This window comes from Zonotrichia leucophrys, chromosome 2 (genome assembly GCF_028769735.1).
Source record: "Zonotrichia leucophrys gambelii isolate GWCS_2022_RI chromosome 2, RI_Zleu_2.0, whole genome shotgun sequence".
In the NCBI taxonomy this organism is placed as follows: Eukaryota; Metazoa; Chordata; class Aves; order Passeriformes; family Passerellidae; genus Zonotrichia; species Zonotrichia leucophrys.
This window is the reverse complement of record NC_088171.1, coordinates 42,609,456-42,636,436: the sequence shown is the minus strand read 5'-3', so window position 1 is coordinate 42,636,436 and position 26,981 is coordinate 42,609,456. Positions and strand designations below refer to the sequence as shown.

Sequence of the window (26,981 nt, the reverse complement as noted above, 5' to 3'; positions counted from 1 at the left end):
ACATCCGGGTCCCCGCCGGCGCCGCGGCGCCGCCGCCCGCTCCGCGTCCCGGGGAGGCGGCGGGGCAGGGGAGGGAGGAGGAGGCAGCAGCGAAGATGGCGGCGGCGGTGGGGAGAGCTGGCTCCTTCGGCTCCTCTTCTTCTTCCGGGCTCGGCTCGGCTGCCAGCTTTTCCTCTGCTTCCTCCGCCGCTTCTACGGCCACGGCCAACAACAACAACGCGGAGCTGCGGGCGGGCGATGAGGACGATGGGCAGAACCTCTGGTGAGTGCCCGCCCCGCCCCGCGGACCCGGGCGCGCTGGCCGCCGCCCTCGGGGCGCCTCGGTGCCCTGCGGGGGGCGAGGGGAAGGATAATCCCCCCGCCCCCGCTGGCCCTCAGTGCCTCCCAGTCACTGAGCTGGGGGGGGCACCTCCCCTTGGCAGTGGCAGCTCCTGCCCTGCCCCCCGCCCCTCATGCCGTAGCCCCCCCCATCCCCAGGAGATGGCGAGGGTGGGGACCGGGAGGAAGCGGGAGACCCTTCCTAAGCGCTGTCGCCTTTCCGCGCCAGGTCCTGCATCCTCAGCGAGGTGTCCACGCGCTCCCGCTCCAAGCTGCCTTCGGGGAAGAACGTCCTCCTGCTGGGTGAGGAAAGCATCCTGATCCCTGTGCCTTCCCCTCCGCACACTGACTGAGGAAAGCATCCCGATCCTGCCCCCATCCCCGCCGCACACAGGCTGGCTCCCGAGCCCTCTCCTGGGTGCCTGGGGCTTCCCTTGTTCAGCGCCCCGAGGGGAGGGGGGAGTGATGGGTGGCAAGGCGCTATCTTAGCCCTCCTGCTTCCTCCCTTGTATGGCCTTTGCTTCATTTTGGAGATTGTCCACAGATGCTTTAGATACGCCCCTCATCGTAGGTACCTCGCCATAATACCCTACTGTCCTTCCCCCACCCTGGCTCCCTAGGCGGGGATGGCTTGGATGGGGAGCTGTTATTGTCTCTGCTCGGGGGCGTGCGGCTCCCGGGGCCGGCGGTGCCGCTTGCCGGCGCTTGCGGTGTGTCATGCGGACACAAAAACGCTTCCGTGGCCCGAGCGGCATCAATGACGGTGCTGCCTGCGGGCCGGAGGGCGGGGAGAGCCCGGGAGGGCCGGGCGGGCTCTGCCCTGCCCACTCGCACCCAGCGCTGCCGCCCCGGCATCTCCACCCAGGGCCTTAGTCCAGCCTGGCCTCGGCAAGGTGACAGGTACGGAAGGGGACTTTGGTAGGGCGGTAATGAGACACCCAGCTGCAATTCATGAAGGAATATGATACGTCAAAATTAAAAGCTTCGTGGAGGAGAGAGAGAAATGGATGCTCTCAAGAGTATGTGTATGAATAATTATTAGTACTATTATTAGTGCGGTGTGATTTTTTGTTATTTTGCTTTGTTTTGTTTTTCCTGAAAGACTATTAAATACTATTACCAGTAGACAACATGAGTCCAGTTGTATGGATTTATAACTAGCTACTTTTTCTGCTTGTTTTGCCAACCTCCCTGTCCTCAGAAAGAACTGTGTTAATATTTGGAAACAGGGTTAAAACTCAGGTACTTGCAAACTGTACACACTATGATTCTGAGTAGTCTTGTGGCTTATACTCTCTTGAGGTTCTTCGAGTTAGGCTTTTTTTTTTCCTCTCTGTAATCCTAAAGCAATCACTGTGATCCTTTTCTTCCTGTTTTGATAAGCTGAGTGGTTACTTAAAACTGAGATGGAGAAAGAGAAGACTGTGCAAGGATGCTAGCATGGTCTTCTGAAGCTCTTACAAGACTTACTACCCTTTAATTTGTTGCTTTGTATGTTATGTAATTAAGTAGGATATTGAGATTGGAAGTTGCAATGATATTAAACAAAGGAAATATTTCATAACAATTGATAGCATTTTATGTGACACTTTGAACCTAAATTGGATGATTGTCCTTGCTGAAGTTGGAAGATTCTTCTTCAAGCTGTGATCCTTGTCAAGAAGATTACACTGTTTGTTTTTCCCCTCTGCTCGTAGTCAGGTAATCCTTAGTGCTCAGTGACTGGAGACTTCTTCCTTCAGAGCTAGAAAGGATATCATAGATTGTTTCCAAATGCTCATTTAGTTTGTGCTGTACAACCTGTTGTATAGAAATTTCTTTCTTACCATTTATGTAGAGCTCATAGAATGGCTTAATGTAATTAATACCTTTTTTCCTTTATTTGACTGATGCATTTTTTTGGAAAATGTACAGATTTATTAAAGAAATTCTAATTCTTGCTTAGGAATTGTGTTTTCATGGAAGGCCTTGATCCAAGAGGGGTTTTAAACCCCCCAAATTTGGCATGTATTTAGGAAAAAGAATACCAGATCTGAGGACTGGCCAGAGTCCAAAACCATGGGCTTGTTTTTCATGAGAATACCTGATCTTTGTTTTTTACTTGCAAGTCATGATGCTTCTCCTGAAGCACACCACATCACAGGAAAAAGAGGTCTTATGTATTCTGTATTGGACAGATTCAGTATGTGAAATTCTGTCTATTTGGATTCTTGAACTGTGTTTACAGTTTCTCTGTTATCAAACATTTCCTCTATGTTCAAGCTTTGTTCCTTTAGATAGTTTTGTACTAACTTTTGTTACTAATACAGAGCACTTCCTGGCATGATTATTTTCAGTTTCTTTATACTTCCAGTACTTTTGAGGAAAAGGTGTAAAGCTGGCCAGCATCTTGATGGTTTTCAGTCAATTTGTGGCAGGCAAATATTTACTGTATAAACAGTCATATTGGTCAAAACTTGCCAGATGAAATATTATTTATAGTAACAAATGAGTGCTTATTTTAAATATAAATTGCATTCAAAAAATCCCTTAAACCTCCAACATCTCATGGCCCCACCCTGAAAAACCAGCTGGTAAACCCCACCATGTAGTGTTCTTTTGTTTGCTAGGACAGGTTTTCTCATTTGCCTACAGCATTTTTATTTTTCAAACAGTGCATAAAGTTGTATGCCTAGTTGTTCTGGGAACCTGTCTGTGACTGGCATGCTAATTCTGCTATTTCAGTATTTATTTTTAGCTGTGTTAACATCTCAGTTTTAAGAACCTGGAAAGCAGTTGGAGTTATCTAACTAAAAGAGACTGGAATGCCAAATGTTAATCTCTAGATATGGCACATAGTTTTGTGAAGTGAAGGTTAACAAATAACACTGGTAATTATTTGCTCAAAATCAGCCCAAAATTAGTTGACTTACAGTTTTACTTCTCCATAGTTGTTCCACTTGCAGACATTTTTTCAATAACTATTTTTCTTTAAAGCTTAAACTCTGATTGGCACCACATGTGGCACGAAAGTTTCTCATCTTTCTGTGGTATGAACAAATAATAAAAGTGCAAGCTTTTCTAAACTTCACTGTAAGTCCCTTATGCTCTGATTCCTAGGTAGTTTTGTCATAGTGGCCATAGCTACCTTGTTTAGCAAACTATACCAGCAGAAAATGTAAAATGTCCATGCTTTCTTAAGGAAATTGAGTGCTCTCATTGACATTTCTAGCTACTTTTTGTAGATAGCTGAAGCAGTGTTACTGTTGCTCTTGCTTAATTTTTTTTCTATTTTTTCTTCTTCTCATGGACTGTCTTTTGCTCACTTGTGTAATAAAGGTAGTTGTTCACAGGAGATGGTTTTTGTGATGGGAAAACTGGTGCTTATAGCTGGGAGCTCTCCTGTTCATTCCCTTTCTGATGTATCAGCGAGCAGGGTAGAGGGGAGCAGCTGACATCTCACCATTGCAGATTGAATGGAATCCACAGTGCTGTAGAATGTGTGGAGGCTTGGATTCAGAGACCTGAACTAATGATGTGTCCAATGAACTGCTGCATGCATTCAAGCAGCAATGTTCAAAGTCATTCCAGGATGCACAGCACACAGGCTTCCAGCTGGCAAGTGAATTCGATGGTTGTTTTCGATCTGGCTTTGTGTTTCATACACTCCTCTGTCTCTGAAGCACAACATATTCTCTGCCTGAAGTTTTAACAATGTCAAGCCATCCAGTGACACTCGTGTACCTGACTCTCTGTGTCTGTATTGCACAATCTCTAGTGGGCTTGGGTTTTTATGCATTTGATGTTAAAAGCTTTGAGTTAAATGGGCAGTGAGAGTTCAGCTGCCTCATGTCCACGTTTTCTCTTTACCCCAGACATCTCACTTCCTAGGGCTAGGCCTGTTTGTTTGAATTGTGGAGCTCTGCTCCTGTCCAGTGGCTGTAAGGATGCTTGGAAAGAAGCCAAATCCACAGCTAATTTACAGGTACACTTTTCTGTGTGTACATGGACAATTTTCTGAAATAACAGCCATTCCCTATATATCTTCAAGAGCAGGTTTAGCTTGCTGCTTTCTTCTAGTGGACCTGTGGAATGTGAAGAACTCAAAAATTAAGTTTTGATACAGCAAATTTTCATGAGGGTATAAAATCTGCTTATTTAAATTTGTACTCAATACTATAAAAATTAGTTTTTCTTTTATTTTTTCCTTTTCAAAAAGCTGACAGCTTCATTGTTATCATTTAATCATTGAAACTGATAAAATACTGCTTGTTCATACTGTCCATATTATTAATTTCAAGTATTTTTCTTCAAATATATTTCAAATATTCCATAGTGCTGCAGAAGTTAACTCAGAGGGTTTCTTTTTGTCCTCTTCTTGCAACTAATTCACCTTCTGCAGGCAATGAAAGCCTTGCAAATGTAGTCAAATTGTGTTTAGGTCAGCAGAGTTATGCTTCTAAAGTGTCAATTGTTTTGATGGGGCAATGACCTAGATAAAATTCTAATTGCTTGTTTTGTAGCTACATTTTTTTAGAATTAAGTAGTACTTCTTTGTTATGCCCTTCCTGCTATAATACTCTTTCAAAGATCCAGAATTACAAGGATGTTGTGTAGTAGAAGTCACTTAGAACAGCGTGGAAAGTTCTGAAATTCTTGAATTGCGTTTATTTTAGTTTGTCTCCTTGGTGTCAGAGGTGCTGCTGGTTACTGATCTATCTCAGAAATAGCTCCAAAGGTGAAGAACAGTGAAAGGAACTGTGCTTCTCTGTTCTCCAGGCAGGTTAATAGCAGGAGTACCAATAAAGGTGTCCCATGGATAGTAACATGGGATTATTCTATTTTGGTAGTGAACCTGGATAAAATAACTAGACACTTCCTGCTATGTTAAAGGAGAAGGACTGAGTTAGGAAGGGGTGCTGTTCATTGTCACTGTAGAATTCTCTGCAGTATTTGCCTTTCTCTGGCTGTGGGTCTCTCCAAGCACAGGTAACACCTTTACTGCTGTACCTGTTTCCACAGTCAGCCCATGTATTCTTGTGGTGCAGGACATGGCTAAAGACTTGCTGGAAGAGTTGTCTGCAATCTGCTTTCTGTCATGTTGAAAGGCTGAAGTGCAATTAAGGAGCTCCTCAGAAAAGTTATTTAATTTTTCAGTGTGACAGATACACCAAGTGAATAGTATGTGAGGGTAAAGACTTATCTGGCAGAGTAAAATAAAGTTGGAGAAGGAGACAATTTTTATTCAATGAGCAAATGAAAGTTTAGTGACAAGTTATTTGTAAACTTGTTATGGCCTACTTATTGTGAACTTCCATGTTGGTTTGAGAGATTGTATGCTCTCATCAGCATAATGAATTTTGTTCTTTAATTCTCTGAAAGCAAACTAAATTTGGCTTACTCTGATTATTTTGGTCTTGTTCTGTAAAAGACTTTCTTCAATTAGTACAGAATGTGTAAACAAGCTTCTTTCACTAATATGCAGCTGTAGAAAAGGCAGTTATTAGCTTGTGACAAGTATTTTATCTTGAAAATAGCTGTGGTGCACATGTGCTTGATTCTAGTAGGAAGATCATTATGTCTCTACACCACTGTGTTGGGATTCAGGCATTCCACATGGCATGGAACAGAGATTGCTCTGGGATTCTGGGAGGGCATCTTAGCCCCATTCAATAACTCATGTTTAGACTCGATGGCTTTATTCTATCATACTTAAGCAAGATAGATTTTTTCCAATTAATAAAAATACTCAATATTTTATGCTACAGATATTGAATGTTCTGAATTTTTCTACCCAGAAGCTGTCTTTTGCATTGTAAAAAGTATAAAGCTGATTCACAAAAGCATGCTTGGGGATGTGGGGTGTGCAGAAGATGTTAATTGGGACCATTACTTCTACTTTTGTTTGGCATTGTTTGAACATGATTTTTTAGACATGAGTTGTAGAATTCCTATATCAAGCTGAATTTTAATTGATGGATTTAAAATGCAAACAAAAAACTTCCTTCAAGGAATCACTAGGATTATAGACTACAAACAAGTGAGGTATCCAGGGTTTTTCAAAGAGCTGTTGAGGTCCTGGACTGAAGAGGAGCATGCTACCAATACTGATGACACAAAAGAAGTATTCACTTCTTGCTTCTTTGTCTTGACATATTTTAAACACACTGGACACTTTACAATGGAGAAATAACTTAAACAGGCAGTCAAAGCTCATGTGTGTCCTGGAGATAACACATTGATTGCTCTTCCACATACAGATACCTGTGACAAGTAAGAAATGTCTTGTTGGAGGACCAGGGAAATTCTACTTACGTTTTCATTTGCTAAACTGCAAGAAGTGTGGAAATAGCACAAGTAGTAAATATTTTGAATTTGAAAATGTTAATTGAAAGTTTGAGGAAGTTCTGTAATGGAGAGCCTAAGTCCTCTCTAATGTAATAGCTTATGGCTGAACAGTTGGTGTAGCAGGACACAGATAAATGCTGTTTGCCTGCACTTACAGAAGGAGACTCACTCACCTCATTGGCCACCCTGTCTGGGGGGACCATTCTGCTAAATTCTGTATTGTGGCAGAACATTTAGTGATACTTGTTTTTCTGCTCAGCAAAGATGGTTTTTTTTGCCTGGAGTAGTGAGAAGGGAGGAGGCTGGGAAGGATTTCTATTGTTACAGTTTCCTATATGTTTGGGGGCAGCTGCAGGAAGGATGTTTTCAAAATCTGTTTTGTGAACAGAGTAGCACCTTGGACAGAGGAGCTTTCACAACCCCAAACTGGAGCTCATCAGAGGAATGAAGTAGTGGCAGTGTGTGGATAAAAATGCGACAGCGTTTGTTTAGTTGAGTATAAGACTTTCCATTTTGTTAACAAGACAGTGAAATACTGTGTGTAAGCAGATTGGTTTGGCTTTGTTTCAACTGCTTCCTAGCCTGACTTCTGTGCAAAATTAAATCTGTTGTTTTTCTTTTACTTGTATTCAGCTTTGCATAGCACCGCTTGCTAGAAACATCACTTCTGTTTCCTCACTGTTGTATTAATGTGTGAGTGCAGTTTGGTATAATGGAGAAATCTTGTTCTTTAGTATTTACTCTGCAAAAGGAGGTATTTTTTGGTTATTTGCAAAAGAAGGATGCAAAATCTACCTGATTTTTATTCTACTTTGAAATGCTATATCAGAAATGCTGTGTCAGAAATGTTTTGCTCTGTGAGCTTATATATGGAAGTCAGTTGTTAATTTAATTATCCCACAGTTAAAAATAAAGAAGCTACAGGATTTTCCAAAATTCTGAAATGAAGTGGAGGATGATGGTGATTATTCTTGAAGGTGTATAAAGCTCTATTTTCTCTATTGCTCCAGTAGCAATTGAAAAAGAATTGTTTCATAATATTTATAGGCAGTGATGTTTGCATCTAGGAAATATGAAATTTTCCTTTTGTCTGATACTAAGCAGCATTACTTTTTCATATACTGTAGAGGTATCACAAAAAAAAGGTAAATATGTTAAATGTGTTAAGATTTGTAATTTGGAAGGCCATATGTGAGTATATATGTATTGTGATTGACATTTTTTCTGAACATACATGCTATTATATATGTCCCAGGTAGCAGTTAATGGTAGCTGTATTGGTATGTTGTGCATTATCAATCAAACCTCCAACAGCTAATAGACTTTAATTTCCTCACATGTATTACCCTTTCCTCTGAGAGGGAGAGAAGATTCTGTACGTAGTAAAGGCATTACAATAAAATGTTTGAGTTTTGAGAAGTCTTAAAAGTTGGCACTCAGAATTAATTTGATCTCAAGATTTCTAAAAACTACCTAGGAGTTTTAGATAAGCACTGGTTTAAGATTTTCTGGTTTTTATTGTTGCTGAAGAGTAGTTACAAAGCAAAAATCTGCTGCTGCTCTTTCCCACCATAACTCAGTATATTCAAAGTGTGTTGCCTTTTCAAGTGTTTTTTATTGAAGACTAGGCTGGGAAAAAATAATAACAAGGATACAAATACATTTGCAGTTGTTATGATTTCAAAAGGTATATGCAACATACTGCACATAGAAAGAAAAAGCAGATGAAACCTCAGATCTAGCATGTTGGGTTTCACTAATGTGGGGTTGGACTAGCTGGCCTTTGGAGGTCCCTTCCAACCCAAACTATTCTGTTATGAATCTGTGTTCTCTTGGCCCAGACAGTTCTCTTTGCCTCACCTTTATGATCAGTAGTTTGGGCAAAAAGGAGGAAGTCCTTGTGTCATAAGTGATGATCCTGTTTTTACTTCCTCACAGCTTTTTAAATAATACTGACTCTAATTTGGCTTAAATGTATCAAGAACTCTGGACCTCTTATGAGGTATGGCACATTTGACCAGGCAGCTATTTTGTACCTTTGCAAGTGGGTCATCCTGTTTGTAAACTAGTTGGTTTATGTATTACTAACTTCAGACTTCACTGATGCATCATTGCAGCTTTCCCTCATGAAAGATGAGTGCTGCTCTCTTCGTGCAGTAACTTGTACAGCACTGTTATGTGTGTCAGTGATCCACCTGCCTGGTCTTGATGTTTTGAAATGTGTGAGTATTTGCTAAGGACAAGAGAATAGACAGGCTTCCTCATGAAACAGATTAAATTCAAGTTGTTCTTGGAAGGAACTGATGGAAGGCTGAAATAACTGCTGTGTGTGCATATGTGTCCAGAGGTACTAATTTTACATCAAATCAATTAGTCTTGTGCTGTACTGGTAAAATTTCTTTCAGTGTAGAGGGGAAAATAAAATTCCAGTTCTTACTTTGCCATAAGGAATTAATTTAACAGTATTGAACTCCAATTTATTTTAGGCATTTGGAAATACGGGGTTGGAGAGGAAATTACATAACACAGAGCCATGACAAGTAAGGGGCTCGTGGGAAGTATATTTCAAGTTTGCCTATATTGCTTAGCTTGAGCACTTTGTAACAATAGTTTTCTAGATATTAGCATCTGTGTTAGTATGGTTTAGTTCAGACTGTTTAAGTGTATCTTTTATCAGGTGCAGAGCCTTTTACAACCGCAGGAGTTTCTTAGACATCTTGCAGCTACTTTAAGAACAGAGGAGATAATAAAGCTTCCCAAATTCAAGCAAGTTGAAATCTTTATTGTCACCTGTGTGAATCAAACTGTATGCAAAAGAACTTAGCTGGAAGTGATCTGTTCTGAGAAACTCAGAAAGCTCTTAATTGCAACCCCTCATTAAAAGGAATAACAAATTTGGATTTGTCTCACCTATTGAGCCTGCTGCTGGCACACATTAATTGAAGCTACCAATTCAGAAAGGTAAAATAGCTCAATGAATCATACAGTCATTGTTGGCAAAGTTAAAGCAGCTTCATAACTTGTCAGAGCAGCAGTGAATAAAGTCTTCTCAGTTATTCATACATGACAATTTCAAGAAGCTTGGATAAGTACAGAGGTGAGGGCAGAGGAGGAATTGTAATTCATCTATGGTGATGAAGCTTGAACTCTCCTATTTTTCATCAGAATTATTTAAAAGATATTTTTACAAGAGGAAAAGCTTGATGTATGACTAGAAACTATTACTGCTTTTCAATGGTTATTTAAAACTAGCTGTAATTGTTTGCTCAGGTACATCTTGATTTAATACAGGAACTCACAAATGAACCCTTAAATTGTGGAAAAGTTAAAGGGATACAACTTCATTTTTCATTTAACTTGTCTATACTTAACTAGACTTCAAACGTCAGTTCTGATCTTATTTCTCTCTCTCTCTTTCTCAAAATATATTTCATTTAAAATATGTTCATTCCATTGAGTGACATCTATAAGAGCATGGTCAGTTCTCTTTAAAGGGAAAATTTCATTATGTTAAGCAGTGAAAGTTACTGCCCTTGAACTTTTGTCTTTGTTATGTGTTTAGAAGCATATGTTTAGACTCTCCCTCTATAGAAGAGACTTGGGAAAAAATGTTCTGTTTGACACAAAATAATAACGTGCTTCTTGGGAACTTGGGATTAACCTTAATTTTATAAGGTGTGGGTGAGTTTCAAGAATTCTGTAATGTCTGTTACATACTCATCATTCTGCAAATAAGAGAAAAAACCAAACTGGCAAACCCCTACTTTGTGTCCAAATTCAGCTTGATTACTCTTTTGAACTGGAAAAAATGCACATGAAGTTTTCCAACTCTGAGAGCTGTGACTACAAATGAAGTTTTTCAAGAAGGGTCTCTGGCAGTAGTTGTGGTGTTTACATTGTGCATATGCTGTAAGGTTCAGTGGTTATCCAAGCTCCCTTTGGAGGGGAGAGGAGTGAATGGATCTGGATTGCAGGCTTGTCTCTATGCTATCCAAGCACACACACATGGCAGTGGGCTTCCTATTTGTCACTTCTTTTTAAGGTGTCTTGAGATCTGTAACAGAGAAAATATTCAAAGAAACCAGTTCATAAAAGCTGAGGTAACAGATTTGCCTATTTAGTGTGCTGTTTGAAATGAGAGAGTTCTGAACTGTAAGAGGAGTTTACTGTGAATTAAACTCTACTTTAGAAAAACTTTATTACTAATTTGGTTGTAGTTGAAAGACTGAAATTGTTTGAGGTGCTTAACTGCTCCTTAACATATCCTTTTAAAGATGGGTATAAGAGCCTATTTCAGGTAGCACAATTGGTGGTATAAATGCATTTATCAATAAGTAGAAATAGTATTTGAAGCTGAAACATGGGCTTAGAACAGATGGATGATTTGGGCAAAACCTGCTGTGTTTCAAAACTCTAATGAGCTCAGCCACCCTGTTAGGATATGGTTTTCTTCTTGCCCCAGGTGGTTTTTAATATGTAACTGTGATTAAAAACTGAGTGGTATCTTACTTCTGTCTCTCCAGGTGAAGATGGAGCAGGTAAAACTAGCTTAATAGGAAAAATTCAAGGAATAGAGGAGTACAAAAAAGGAAGAGGAATGGAGTATTTGTATTTAAATGTGCATGATGAAGACCGAGATGGTGAGTCTGTATTTGTGACAATATCTTAAACCAGTTTGAAAGCAATGGTTCAGTAGTATGATATTTGAAATGACAGTGGGATGTTTTTGTGTCTTTATAGAATGCAGGAATCCAGCTTATGCCAGAAGTGATTTGTATCATAAGGAATTTTGTCTGTGTAATTTCTCCGGTAGATACCAGGAATGACCACATAAGTGGTAGAGGAGGAGAGGAACCTATCAAAAGAAAAAGCTAAAAGGAAAAGACCAGGGAAGCAGACTTAGCTGCAGCATTCTGAATAGATGTGTGTTCCTCAGGCCTAGAGGAGGAGGTGCCCAGGCTTCCATCTTCCATTTCAGTTGCTGTGGCAAGCAGTTATCCTGAACCTACAGAGAAACCTTTGTCTTGCTGGCACACAGTCTGCAAGACTACTGTCATTGGCTGATGGGTAGGAAATTGTGCACAATGCTAAAAGAGTTTTAAAAAACAAACAAGAAAACCCAAAAAACTTGAGTGAAGGTATGGTTAGAAAGGAAAAAATATGTTTAAGATCCTATTTAATATCCCAGTACCTGGAGTTCCAGTATATCCTTACTAACATCCTGTAAGCTTTGGAGAAAAATGGGAACTCCCACTATAAAAAAATCCCAAACATGTAGAAGGAGAACTAGAAGAAGTTGGCCTTTTTTTTTTTTTTTTTTTTCTGAAATCACTTGCTTTACTGACATTCATGTCTGGGTATTGGTCTCAAAGATGGCTTGGAACCAGATTTAAGAAGGTTGGGAGTTTGCTTTAAATGTCTTCCTCAGAACTTCTGTAACAGGTAATAAAAATTTACCTGAAAGGAAGTGTAATTAATGAAGCCAGCTAATTTTGAATCAACATCTCTTCTTTTACTGTACAAGTGTTTGTGAATTTGTAGTATTGTGGTATTTGTGGGGGTAAAAACAGTGGGATGGTGTGTTTATATGGTGATTGTCCTTTTGCAAATTGGAAGAGTAAACTGTCTATTAAGTCAAACTCAGTCATTAAAATCTTACAGTTCTTCAGATTTTTTGAGTGGCTGAGGTACATTCTATACTCTTAAGAGTTAGCCAAGAATGTCAGATGGAGTTTTGAAGGGGAGATGGCAATCCTTGAGAGCTGAGCAGGCCAACAGCTGCAAAAAGATGATTGAGTTCACCCACTTTTTCTCTTTGAAGTTGCATGTTGAAGAAAACATTTTTCTACTCAAAAATGGTGAACAACTATTTTGAAAATGTTGCATGCTTTCTCTGGGTCCTCCCTTTCAGATAATGTATTTAAGATCTTCAGTTCTCAGCCATTAAACATCAGGGTTTGAAAGGCAAGGAGCTTGTCTCCCCACAAGCTGCAGATTGCTGTGTCATTATGTGTGTTCAGTGGACTGATAAAACATCATCTGCTTTCTTCTTGTATTTTACATGTCCAAAGAACATTCAATAGCCATTATGGAGTGATGTGTTTCATCAAGTAAATCTCATGAAATGTTTTTCCTTTTTTTTGTAGACCAAACAAGATGTAATGTATGGATTTTGGATGGTGACCTGTATCACAAAGGTCTTCTCAAATTTGCAATGGAGGCAAGCTCTCTAAAGGACACTCTAGTTATGTTGGTAGTAGACATGTCTAGACCTTGGACTGCACTGGATTCTTTACAAAAATGGGCAAGTGTTGTAAGAGAACATATTGACAAGTTAAAAATTCCTCCCGAAGAAATGAAAGAAATGGAGCAAAAATGTGAGTATTCTGCAAATACATGGGAATCCATTTAAATATGCTTAATGCTTTCTGCACCATTTAATCTCTCCATTGCAGTCCTTTTCATTCTTTAGAAGTGTTATTTAAAATTAGAACTTACCAAGCAAGTTTAGCTTCAGATAAGTCTCAAGTAGCTATGTGAACAATACTAGTACTTCTTGCTAACAAAATAACAATGTAGGGGGGAAAAAAATTCAGAATGAACACAGCTGAAATTACAGTCTTGCTTTTTATGTATTTTTCTAGGTAAGATTCACCAAGCAAAAAAAGATTTTAAGCATTCAGTTTTTCATTTTTTTAAAAGGCAGATCACTACATCAGCTTCTTAACTGTTCCTGTAGTTAGCCAGTTAGGGAATCTGGGACATATTCTGTGCCTACCAAAAGTGTAAATTGTGAGAGGATTCATGGCAGCATGGCCATGTCTGGGCCCTTTCCACTTGAAGAGTTTTATTGTAATTATTATTGATGTTAACAGAGCTATGTGTTTGTTGCTCTGCCAGTGTCTTGTCTTTTTAGTTTTAAACATGCAGAACATAAAGATCTTGCAGGGTTTCTTAAACTGGCTGACTGAACTCACATTATAGCTCCATATTACTTTTGAGCAACCCTGGTAGTAGAATTTGAGTCTTTCCCATTCACCTTTCAGTGAATGACTACAAGGAAGAGATTTGAGAAAGCTGTGGGTTGAGACCAAATAGCATGATTAAACTTTCTTTTTAAGTCTGAAGTTGCACTCTAACTGGTACATTCTTAAGCAATGAGTGCTTATGCTAATTTAGAAATGCAGGTTGTAGCTGTGCTGTCATGGAGTGGAATGTAAGGTGACAGTTGTAGATACTCTGGAATGAGGTATAGGAAATATTAGTTGTTTTGTTTGTCTCTTTAAGAGCGAGATTCTTCTAAGGGAAGTATCATCCTTGAGAATTGTATCTTCCACAAGAAGTTGTTTAGGTGGGAGAAGCTGAGCTCTCTTGGATGTGTTTTTTGGTTTGGTTTTGGATGCTGCTGCATGTGTATTAAACATCCCCTCAAACACTTTCAGGATAGGATTTTGCTGGATGAAAGTATGGGTACAGTATCTGTGTTATTAAAGGTGTATAGCTGTTAGTTTTGCTTCTTTACAAACTGAACAGAATAGAGAAACTCTACAAAATCCAGAAAATGTAAGCAATGAAATGAGTCAAGAAAAAAAATGCTACTCCATTTAGTTTGGTCTGCTTTGGTTTTCTATCATCTGGTCTAATTCTTACAGATATAAGTAATGTGAATATTGGGTATAACAGAGGCCCTGGACACAATCCAGATGTGACTGGAAGCTGGTTTTTGTTTTGATCCTGTTGTGAAGTGACTTCATGCATTGCTAGGCGGGCAGGAGCTTGACACTGCCAAAGGAGGGAGGGAACATTGCTTGCCTGGCTTCTGGCTACGGGATCCTGCTAGATTCCTGTGTCAAGCTCAGTGCTCCTGAGAACTGATTTAACTTGCTACCAGGACTGAAATCTACTGAGGGTTTGTGTGTGTCTTCACTTCTAGCAGCTTAACTCCACTCACTCAAAGACAGACCCTGTGAGGACTAGAACTGATACAGAAAGACATTCATGGATACATAGCAGCAGTGTGTGAAGGGTTGAAATAGCTCTTCCTCTTCACTGAATTAATCTGTGTTTAATGAAATTGTGTTTCTAAGGAAGACCTGAGATAGTATTCCACAGTTTTGAAGTTGTGATATACTAAATTAATCCTCCTTTTTACTGCTTTCTCTACTTACATAAAGATTAGTGTGATACACATTGGGAATTTTAGGATCCCCTGGAGGATTTCCCAGGGGATTATTATCCCAGGACAGGATATTATACAGGAAAGACACTGTAGAGTGACTGGCATGTTGTGGTGAGAACTCTGGGTTTCAGATACATTCAGGTAATCTAAGAAGCTTTTTGGAGCAGACTTGAATTAGCAGCATTCCCTAAATTAGGGTTGACAGTTTGAGATGATAACCTGTGCATGTGCTTTTTGTTATTGTGAACTCCAAGATCCACAGAAGAATTGAATAATCTTTGCCTAATATAATTTTTCCTCTAGGGCATTGAAATAAGTTTTACTCTGTCAATTGCACAGATGCTTTTCTAGGAATGAACTCAGAGGGTTTCAGTCAGTTTGGTGACAGTAGCAGTGGATTAACACAGAAGTGAGGATATTCTGCTGTAGTTCACTGGCCCTATGCAGCTGAGCTGCCTTGCTGCCTGGCTTCTTGTGCTGCATCAGGATGTGCTACTTGTGGAATAGGCAGTGCTTTGGTTTGGTTTGCTTTGGTAGAGCCTTGTTTCTGCTGTGTGGAACAGGACATGTGATGTGAAAAATGCAGACATTTTATGCCTCACATGGCATCCCTGACTGTAGGAATAGTAAGTGACTGTGTAATTTGAGGCTTGGGCGTGTGCAGCAGAACATGACAAGGATTTGCAACAAGAATTAGGACAAAGGAAAGTTAGAGTGTAACTTACCCCACTTGCTACATTTTAAAGTAATATCTGACATTTTAAAGCATACCAAATGTTTAATATGCTATTAAATAATTATAAAGCTAGTTAAAACTAGTGTTTATGTATTTTATTATTTTTTGTTTATACTACTGTTGAGTCACTGTACAGAGAGTGAAGTGTGGACGAAGGGTCAGTAAGTAAAACCTGGTGTACAGTAGTAACTAAGTGGTTTGTGTGAGGCTTAATTCTGTTTTTTCTGACAAACTGTTCCATTAACATTGCCATAAGAATGGAAGGAAACTTATGTCCTTTAGGAAGCAGATCAAACAGTAATCCTTAGTAGCAACTGCCTAGTGGTTTCACAATGATAAAAAAATATGCTTTCATGTTGTCCTTATGGGCAATTTTATCTGATCATGTTCTTCTGGCTGCTGATCCAGCAGATCTCAGACTTGCTAGTTCTCCCTTGTGCTGCACAGAGCCAGCAGCTAGCCAGGATTAGGTGCATGCTCTGTTTTTTCAACACCAAGATCAGAAGTACAGCGCTAGAGAATCAACTGTGCTAGAGATCAATGGCAGTGGAAATCATTGTTGAAATAATAAAGCAGCTGATGTTTTAATGTAACTTTTTTTACTTTCAGTGGTAAGAGACTTCCAGGAGTATATAGAACCAGGCGAGGATTTTCCAGCTTCTCCACAGAGAAGAAATACTTCATTACAGGAAGACAAAGATGACAGTGTGATTTTACCCCTGGGTGCAGATACACTAACATGTAACTTAGGCATTCCAGTAGTAGTAGTTTGTACAAAGGTTTGTTTCATGTTTTAGGTTTTTGCATATTTTATTGAAGTAATTCTGTCAATTGTGGATTGGGGTGGGAAGCACACAGTTATTAAGTTATTCTGAATACCTCACTTAAGAACTCCTTAAAAGTGTTTAATACTGAAGTCTGGTTATCTTCTGGAACCCATTATTTAATGTTATTTTGGAATTAGCTTTTCTTTTAGTTCCACCAGTTTTTAAGGAATTGAGAAATACCTCAGACCTGGTTTTGCTCACAAAAATGAGGTAGTCAATAAGCAACTAGAGTTCCCCTTGATTTCCACAGTCCTCCATATTCTGAAAATAGTGGGTTTTCTTAATATTTCTGATATTTTTCTGAAGATAAATTTCTTTGAGAATTGTAGTTAGTGAAGCAGTGCACTTTTAACTTTTCTCAGTTCTTACGGTGTTTATGTGATCTGTTTTGGTTTCTGTTAGATATGTAACCATATTAAAGAAAACAATGGCGTGGTTCTCCTGTGGCTATTTTTTATATAGTTTTGTTGGTTTTTTCCCCCCAGCTCCTCAGTTCTCATTGGCATTAAGCATACTGCTTCTGCAGCCTCTGCTGGCCCCCAGGGAAGGCATAAACCTTTTGGTGCATATGCTGTTCCCTCTCTGGAAGGCTAACCCTCTCATTTGAACAGCATTTTTTTCTCACCTGCTGGTTTCCTTCTATTTTTTTCTCCACCCACCCCCACACCTTTTTTCTTTTTCTGCTTCCATATTCTTTGCTTTTGCCTCCCTCTGCAAAGAGCTAGTTAGTAACCAGATTAAATCCACTGTCTTTTAATGCCACAGTGTGTAAAAAACATTGGGTAAAAAATGGTGATATCATTTAGTGGTAAGTTTTCAACAGAGATTTTGAGTGGGGAATGCATTGGAGTGGGGAGGGAGAGTGAATGAAAAGTTCCAGTCACTTGAACTCTCAAGTTATGCTGACTCCATATACATCCAGTTATGTATTATCAAAAACAAAAAGGTTCAATTGTGCTTCTGAACTATCTTAGCAGGTTTTTGTTTTCCTCTGCACTACCCCACCCCACTCCATCTCCCTTTCCCCTTGTGAACTGGATGTGTAGCAGCACTGCTATTTTAGCAGATGACTGGAAGCAGTATATTAATTTTGTGTTTATTTTGACAGTGTGATGCCATCAGTGTTCTGGAAAAAGAGCATGACTACAGAGATGAACACTTCGACTTCATTCAGTCACATATCAGACGGTTTTGCTTACAGTGTATCCTTTTACACATCACAATTATGATATAATTACTCATGTCAACATTTATATTAATTATGACAAGCTTAAAAGAATATTTGTGTCTGTACCAAAGTAGGATGCAGCTCTTTTACTGTAGCTTGCAGTCTGCTTCAGCTACTCCTATGGGCAACATTGAATTAAATTTTTTGGTTTTCTTGTATTTTTTTTTACATAGCTACTACAGTTACTAGTATGTCCCCTTACCATGAATTGCCTTATTGCCTCCATTTCCACATTTAGAAAAACACTTCTCAGAACAGCACATCTTAGCTGACAAGCTCTCTAAAATAACAACAAGATAATTCATTTAAGTATGATCTTGCTCCAGATGCACATAAGGCATATTATTAATTTTGTCCCAAATATGAAGTCTCCTCCATGATCAGTAATTCTACAGGATGAGGTTAGGATGGAAGGAAAGAAGTGTGAATTGCTGTAGGCAAAGTCCACTGACTTTCCTTGTATTGGTACAGAGACAATGCACAGAAGCTGTTGCTGTGCTATTATTATATTTAAACTTAATTATTTTAGGAGAAGGGTATAAAATACTGTCTAGTGTTGTTTAGTCAGCTAGACATGCTGAGATCTAGATTTTAGATGCCACTAACATGCCTACATTGTGTCATCATTTGTGCTGTGGGGAAGGGAAGTTTAAATTATATTGGAGGGACAGCAGGTGATGAATGGATAAATTAGTTCACGAGCCAGAGATTTCAGTTGAAATGGCACTTCATTCAAAGGGCTCCCAAGACCTAATTTTTCAAGATGGAATTATGTAGTAATTCTTATGTGTGGCAGAAGAATATAAAATAGTAGGGATTAGCCTCCATGATTGCATATGCCCTGTACAACTGGAAATTCCATTCTAAATTTCACAGAATAGGAGTCAGATCACATTATATAAGTTTCTTCTAGGATTTGAATTGTAGGCATGTAGAAATAAATTAGGCAATTGGTATTTTTACAATCCCAAAGAAAAAATTTCTCTTTTATTAATCCTGTGCATATAATGTGTTAATTTGATACCAAACTGTGCTAGAATACTAAGCAGTCCCTTGGTCTCTTAGTAACTAATACATAGTAAACTCATTTGCCTTCATTTCCTTTAAAAGCAGATCACTGTATAATGTAAGAGTTTGTTCCCCTAATTAAAAAAACCCAGATGGGAAAGTGGAAGATCTTTGGCATTTTTGAAGCTGCTAGTGTTAGTGCTGCAGTGATTGCAGGGTGGGATAATGAGAACATATAGGGATGTGGCATGAGAATTTTTGTTCACTAAAAGCAGAAGACTGTTTTAAAGGCATTGTATTGAAACCATTGGTACTGGGGGGCTTTGAAAACCAGATAGTCTTAATTTTACTTAAAAATCAGTTCAAGTAAAATTCAGTTTTACTGAAAACCAGTTGAGCTGGCCTAAAACAAATACAGGAAAAAGAAAGATTGATTTAAATTACTTAATAGCTTATTTCACAATGAAATGTTGGAAGTTACTTGACCTGTTTTGCTTTGGTTTTGTATTCCCTTTCAAAATTCTACAAAGGAGCTGACTCTTTTTTGATAGTTTAAAGGTTACTTCATTTTCTTTTACTAGCCACTAAACTGAGTTTTCTTTAACATGTTTATTCAGATGGGGCAGCACTTATTTACACTTCAGTAAAAGAAAACAAAAACATTGATTTAGTGTATAAATATATAGTCCAGAAGTTGTACGGATTTCCTTTCAATGTTCCAGCTGTTGTTGTGGAAAAAGATGCAGTATTTATGTAAGTTACCTGCACTGTTATGTGTGTGTGTTTACAAAATGTACCTGTGCAATACTTTAAAGCAGCATTTAGAGCCTTTTTATGGTTTATGCTTTTTGAAGTTCCATGGAATTTGGTGAGGGCCAGTGGATGAAGATTACAAACACTCACTGCTCCAAAGGGAAATGTTAAGCCCAGTGATTTTTTCTGTTATGTTGAACTAGTTTCTACTTGTTCATACTGATCAATAACCAGCTTACATAGGAGAATGGGCACTGAGACAGCTTTGCTGGCTCTCAGCTGCATGCAGTTCAGGAGTGCATGCAAGAATAACCTGAAGCAGCAATAGAATTTTAAGCCAAGTAATTATTTCTCTAGTCCTGCAGGTTGGGATAATGACAAGAAGATAGGAATATTGCATGAGAACTTCCAGACACTAAAAGCAGATGACAATTTTGAAGATATCATAACAAAACCACCAGTCAGAAAGGTACACTGAGATGTCTTTGCATTTAACTGCTTTGCTATTTTATTTGTCAGCAGTTTTTTTCTCTTTCATTGATGCTATGCTTCCATTTTATCAAAAGTGTCATGTACCATAGGGTGGTGTTCTTATTTTGTTTTTAAAGTTGCTCTTTAGTTAACAAAAAAGATCATTATGTGTTTTTGTTCTGTATAGCTCTTCTTCCACTTACACCTTTTTTTCTTCCATTGTTACATTATTCAAGATTACAAATACACTTGTTTTGCTTTTAAGGCATATTTGGTATTGAAAAGCCTAAACATGATTTATCAGTTTCTCAGGTTGTTTTTTTTTAAGAACATTTCATTTTTCTCAGAGTTGTTTATCATTTCATACTTTCTGTTTCTTTTGGAGTATTTAAAATAAGAAAGCTTGAGACAGTGTAAAATAAAAAATAAACATGTGCAAACAGCTTCTGCATATATTCAGTGTATTTTCCATTGTACTATCTAACAAAAGGCCTTGACAGAATGACCTGTAAACATATGTGAGGTTGTTGAACAAAATTCCTGCAGCAGTGGACTCCCATGCACTCAGAGGTTATTGAAGGCAAATATTTCTATAGCTTTTTTCTAACAAAGCTAAGACTTTGTGACTGATCTTATTTTCAAGTGGGAATTATTTTAATGGAGAAAACTAATACTATGTCCTTTCTGAAATGTTTAGGGAAAATATCAAGATATTTTAAATAGGTGTCCAAGAAAAATATAACTGACAATATTTCCTCTTGCACAGTTATAAACTTCAGGCCTGGATTATAAACTTTGATACTGATATTTGCCATGCTTGCTTGGGCAAAAATTTTGATGAGCATATTTAGAAGGGGAGTGCTTGCAATTTGATGCATAGAACTGGGATCTGAGATGTCTGTGTCCAGTTCCTGCACCAATTTGATGCAACACAGGTGAAGAGTCATGTGTGCCATAGTTACCTATAAAGTAATACTGAAATGAAGCCTCAATAAATTACCAGAGACGGGGGCATGATGCAGAGTGTGTGCATCCATGAACATTTCTGACAGATCCTGAGACCCCTGAATGGGCCTTATAACCATTTACTTAATTCCTCTTTACTGAACAATTAAATGAACTTTTTAGTAGGTCTTTCTACAAATGTATCTACAGCTTTATGCCTAACAGGTCAAAGGAGTTAATGATAATTGTATTTCACTTCTAATTAACTTGGCCTAAATGAAATCATGAGGCAGCAGTCTTAAATACGAAAAACGTGATATGCAGCAATCAGAGTATTTGAGACATGTACTTCATTATTGAATGTTTTGGTCATATTCACCAGCAGATAAAAAAACCCCTTTCTTTCTTTCTTTTAGTCAAATTTATGGTCATGTTTTTGTATTGCAGTTTGTTCATGAAAAAGAAATTGTGGCAGAAGATGACCAAGTGTTTCTTATGAAGCAGCAGGTAATTTTCTGTCTATAAAACAAGCAACAAGAGTTTCATTTAACACCATTCCCAATATAAATTTGGGGTTGCATTCTTAGTCACTGTAATATCTAACACTTCATGTGTATGTTTGTTTTTTTGCAGTCACAGTTGGCTAAACAACCACCTACTGCTGCAGGAAGGCCAGTGGTTAGTAACAAAAATTTTAAATATCATCACATGAAAATCATTAACTGCTATATATTTAGAGGGTTGCTTTTATCTGCACAGTCAAATATTGTTTGATCTAACTGTTTTTAACTACACAGTATTTAAAGACTCATAGTGCTCTCAAATTATGACACTCCACAGTGAGTCACGACAACTTGTATTGACAGCAAGGGCTGAAGGTCCTGGCTTTCCTTTCTGTATGTTAGAAGGCATTTATGGCCAGAGGCATGTGGATTTTCAGGTTTCTCATGGGGATAAAATTAAAATCTTCTCTTGTGCTTTAGTTACACCAAAGTTAATAGTTTTAACAATGTTCTACAAGTGTGAGAAAACTTGTACGCAATCAGCAAAATCTAATCCTGTGTCGTTTCCATTGCATGAGATACTACATTTAAAATACAAAAGCTTAGGAGGTGTGAGAAATAACAAAATGCTTCATTGAATCTATTCTTACACTTCAAGTTTGTTGTTCTGTTGGTTTTTTTTGTTTTTATTTTTTTTTTTTCTTAATAGGATGCCTCACCAAGAGTTCCTGGTGGATCTCCTAGGACACCAAATAGATCTGTAACATCGAATGTTGCCAGTGTTACACCTATCCCCACTGGGTCAAAAAAGATTGATCCCAATATGAAAGGTACCTTTTCTTGTGAGGGCACACATGCAGCTGGAGAAGCAAAATAATTGCTTGGCCTGCTTGCTTTAATGTGCTTATTTAGATTTATTAACACATTAAATAAGTATTTACTTAGAAAATCTGTGTTGGTTTTGTGTTGTGGTTTTTCTTTCCTTCTTGTAGCTGGAGCTACATCTGAAGGAGTCCTGGCTAACTTCTTCAATAGTCTCCTGAGCAAGAAAACTGGTTCTCCTGGTGGCCCTGGTGGTGTTGGTGGCAGTCCAGGGGGAGGTGGCACTGGAGGTGCTGGCAGCAACTTACCACCATCAGCAAAAAAGTCAGGTATGATTAATGACATTAAAGATTGACTCAATCTAAACTGGGTGATGGATTGTGCCTGTTAGTTTTGTTTATCAAAAGTATGAAAACTACTATATTTAACTGAATGTTATATATATATATATATATATATGCTTTTATATTCTATATGGCTTTTTGCTTTTGTTTTCACAGCACTTTAGTATTGCCTTTTTGTGGCTTTCAGAGGATCAAAGAAAAAATCTTCATGTAGTTGTTTAAGCATGAATTGTATCTACATGAGTTCCTTGTTTTTTCCCTTTGTTTCCACCATTCCAATGAAATGGTTTATGCCATAAAGCCTCTTCTAGTCTTAATTAAATAGGTTAGGACTGTATTTCAAGCTGATTCTTTTTGACAATACTGTCAGTATTAAAATAGCTTTAAATTTTCTTTCACTACAGTTCTAGCTCTGATGTGATGAGCACTTTGAGTTTGGTGACAGCCTGTAAAAATACCTATGTTTTCTTTTGACAGTTGTTTATATATGAGGCAATTAATAATTACTGTTATTCTAGAAAGTTTAATATGACTGTGCTAAAGCTAGATGCAGGGCTATACTGGCATTTCTTGCTATTCCAATTTAAAATGTTTCTGTATTACTTAAGATCATGTATACACAGACACCTTCTTTCCTGCTTCCCCAGAGGTTAATAGTGCTGCACTTAGGGGAGAGTGCTGGTCTTTCATTGGTGCTTCACACTTCCCACTAACACTTTGTGTAGATTAACCCTGTTTTTTTTTTTAGCCTGTGCACACTTCCCTTCTCTAAGTGCAGAACTCAGTGGGCTAAGCAAAGTTTGAGTGCTTCCTAATGTGCTGTAGGCAAAGTCAGCAGTGCCAGTTTGAACAGCATATGGAGATTGTTCAAACAAATGCAGCTGACGCAATATGAGGCACAGGGAGCACCCACTGAAAAATCCTGTGGGGAGTGGCTGGCAGCAGGTTTGGATGATGCCAAGCAAACAGAGGCAGCACTCCAGAAAAGTCTTCTGTCTGGGGCTGTGGCAGAAACTTTAAGGACAAAATTTAATTCTTAAGGAGAAAAACAGTTCTCAGATATTTCCTACTATGCAACAAATGAAGGGTTAGGGTTATAGCCAGTTTAGCATCAGAAAGGACTGTGTTTTCAAGGAATTACCATAAATACAAACAAACATGGCTTAAATGTGGCCTCTTCACCTTCCTCAATGTTTGCTGTCTGTATTTAGTGATATTTGTGTCACTCACTCTTCAAATCTGAAAACTGTCTGTTAAGGCAGTAGTTTGGGATTTGAGAATTACCTTTTCCTCAGCAGCTTTGGGAAATTTCTTCTGCTTAGTAGTTGGAATGTTAGCTATTTTGATTCTAATACAGTATTATCTTTTGTTAAATGATTTGAAGAGCAGCAAAGTACATCTGGCCAAAATTATCTTTATGGATAGTTCCTGTTAATTTGCATCTTCAGAAAGGATGCTGGGACACTGCTACAACTGCACATGTGTCAGAACACTCTTTTACAGATGCTGTGCACTCCTGTCAGTGTTGGAGTCCTAATCCTGCACTTCCTTTTCCCATGCTGGCTCCTCCATTCTTGCTATAGAACATAGTGGGCTAGAAGCCTAGACTAAAGAGTAGGAATTAAAAAGGTGGGGGAAAATGGTGTGTTTTGAGCTTAAATTAGGTTAGAGTGTGGCTGCACAAATGTTTGTGCCAGTTCAAGTTAGGGAGGAGATAAGTGGATGAGGAGAGAAAGGGATTTGGCTTCTGCAGGTCTGTGTGCACGCATGAGCAGTGGTGTCACAGGTTTATGCTGATCAAGTACGCAAAACTGGCTTTGCTGGGCTTGGTGAAACCACTGAGAAAATTGTGTAGAAGCAGTCATAACTGCTAGTCTTAACAGTATTTATTATTTTATACTTTAACTCTTCAGAAATATGAAAGGATATGACTTTCTACTGTTTCCTTTCTGTTTCTTTTGGGTTTTGGCCTTATGCCTTAGTTGTGCACCTAAAGCATGCAGTAACAATTACTGGGGTTTGTCTGATTTGAGAATTGAAGATACCATAGGCTTTTCATAAACATGACTGAATGATACACATTTATTTTGTAGGTCAGAAGCCAGTTTTAACAGATGTTCAGGCAGAATTGGACAGAATTTCACGAAAACCTGAAATGGTCTCTCCTACATCATCTACATCTCCCACAGAAGGTGAAGCATCTTGAAGACACCAAATAAAACCAATTGTTCAGTTTTCTGGGATAATTCAAACTTGCCTCTGCCTCTTCCTTCAGTGACTGGAACTAAAGAACTGAAATATCTTTCAGAACACAAACCATTGATGTCTGTCTTTCTTTTATATGTGTTGCCCAACTTTACAAAAGGGAGCTGTACAGATGAAAAACAGTTATCACATTGTGTAGAAGCACTGCTCACAGTGCAAAACCAGTACATTAATTTTTTTTCTGGGTTTTGTTGAAAAGTCAGTGTAATTCTGTAAAATTGCAAGTATGTCCACTTAAGTGATAGGGGTTGCTTAGAGCAAGAAAACTGATACACACCACAGGCACTTAATTTATATTGATTTCCCAGTCTGTTAGGTAAGTTTAATACTATCTTAAATAGATTTAACCTCTACATGAGAGAACTACTGCTAGTTTTTCAAAGAGAAAAATAATTGCACAAATCTATAATAGCAACAAACTCCAGTTATACTTAAACACTTAATTTGGAATATGGTTAAAAAAAATCTGTTTCATCTCCACTGAAATTTACACTGCATTCAAAAACCCATGCAAAAATTCATTCCGGGTATAAGACTAAATTAGTGGCCAGGTTTGTTTTTTTTTTCTTTTGTTTATTACTCTTTGATTAATTGCAGACACTGAATAAAAGATGTATAAAGAAAAAGCAGAGGTTAAATGTACAGAATATCAGTATCGAGATTTGTCTATATATATATGGCTCAGCCTTAATGTCCCCCACTATGTTTCCCACACTACTTATGGTTTAAAATTGGTCATCAAAACTGTAATCAGTTAATAAAGTATTCTCTGCATTCAAATTTAAATAACTTCCATTGGAGCCATGGTGTTCTTGTTCGTTTACAGTTACATCTAAGGATGTGGTGCAAATCATCTTCAAACATGCTTTTATATTTTCGCCTCTCAGTTAATAACATCAGTGGCAGATATTTCAACTTCCTTAAAACATTGTTTCTGGAAGGAAGGGGATAAATCTGCAGTGTTTGTTCCTAGGAGTGAAACTAGCTTATCTGACTTGGATGGTTTGTGCTGCAGTGTTTTCAGAGCACACATTAGACTAAGGATCCTGCTGCTGGCTGCAGTGTGTTGTCTAAGTAGTAGTTGACCAAGGTTAGGACTTGACTTAAATTTCCAGTACACAAATGTTGAACATTGCTCTTTCCTCTGTGAAATTTGTGGCTACTTTCTGCTTATGGCTTCAGACTAGGAAATGTAAAAGATATATCCTTATCAAATGATATATCCTGATCAAATGATTGCCAAGACATTTTAATCAGTTCAGATTTTCTAGGGGTTTTTTTTTGGTTTTAATCAGTCTTAATTTCTCTAATTTGTTAGAAATCTCTCTATTTTGAATATGGTGGTACTCTTCTTCCCCAGTTCCTTCATTCTGTAGTGGTTCTGGTGAACTCACAGAATGGGTCAGGTTGGGAGGGACCGCAATGGGGTCCCCTTGTCCAACCTCCCTGCTCAGGCAGGGCCATCCCAGAGCACATGGCACAGGATTGTGTCCAGGCAGTTCTTGAATATGTCCAGTGAGGGAGGCTCCATAGTGTCTCAGGGCAACCTGTTCCAGTGCATAGTCACCTGCACAGTAAAGCTGTTCTTCCTCACATTCCAGCAGAGCTTCTGTGCATCACTCTCTGGCTGTTGCCTCTTGTCCTATTGCTGAGCACCACCAAGAAGAGCCTGGCTCCATCCTCTTGGCACCCTCCCTTTGGATACTGGCAGACATTGATGAGGTCCCCTCTCAGCCATCTCCTCTGGAGGCTGAACAGGCCCAGCTCCCTCAGCCTTTCCTTGTGAGGGAGATGCTCCCTTCCTTTAATCGTCTTTGTTCTGACACAGCACTTCAAGTGTGGCCTCCCTAGGGCTGAGTAGAGGGACAGGATCACCTCCCTTGACCTGAGTTACCTCCATATTTTCCAAATACCTAAATTTATTTAAGAGCAACATTTATCTAGTTGTGCACTTAACTCCCTCAAGTTAAGCACACTTGTTAAAATAGAAGATTGAACTGTGGACTGAGAAGTTTCAGTGAATGTTCTTAGCTGTCTTTAACTGCAGCCCTGAAAATTTTGCTTATGTCAACAGTTCAGTAAAGGTTGTGGGGGGACACATGGGGAAATGCATGACCTGCTGATGAACAGTTGTATAGAGTAAATTGTTTGGAAGAAAAAAATTAGGCTTCCAATGATGGATGCATGGCATGCATCAGTATCAGAACAGTTGTCTAGGTTCAGTATGTAAACTTGAAACTGAATTTGGAGCGTGA

The 26,981-nt window shown here is 38.6% G+C and overlaps 1 protein-coding gene across 1 annotated transcript; it reads left to right on the top strand.

Moving 5' to 3' along the window:
- Window positions 1-14: 14 nt before the first annotated feature.
- DYNC1LI1 (dynein cytoplasmic 1 light intermediate chain 1) lies at window positions 15-25,526 on the top strand. Its single transcript, XM_064704719.1, has 13 exons — window positions 15-262; window positions 548-621; window positions 11,169-11,285; window positions 12,792-13,022; window positions 16,170-16,339; window positions 17,496-17,589; window positions 19,241-19,376; window positions 19,734-19,845; window positions 21,240-21,299; window positions 21,426-21,470; window positions 22,005-22,125; window positions 22,288-22,446; window positions 24,555-25,526. The coding sequence occupies exons 1-13, from the start codon at window positions 96-98 to the stop codon at window positions 24,665-24,667; spliced, it is 1,599 nt and encodes a 532-aa protein (XP_064560789.1). The 5' UTR covers window positions 15-95; the 3' UTR covers window positions 24,668-25,526.
- Window positions 25,527-26,981: the final 1,455 nt, after the last annotated feature.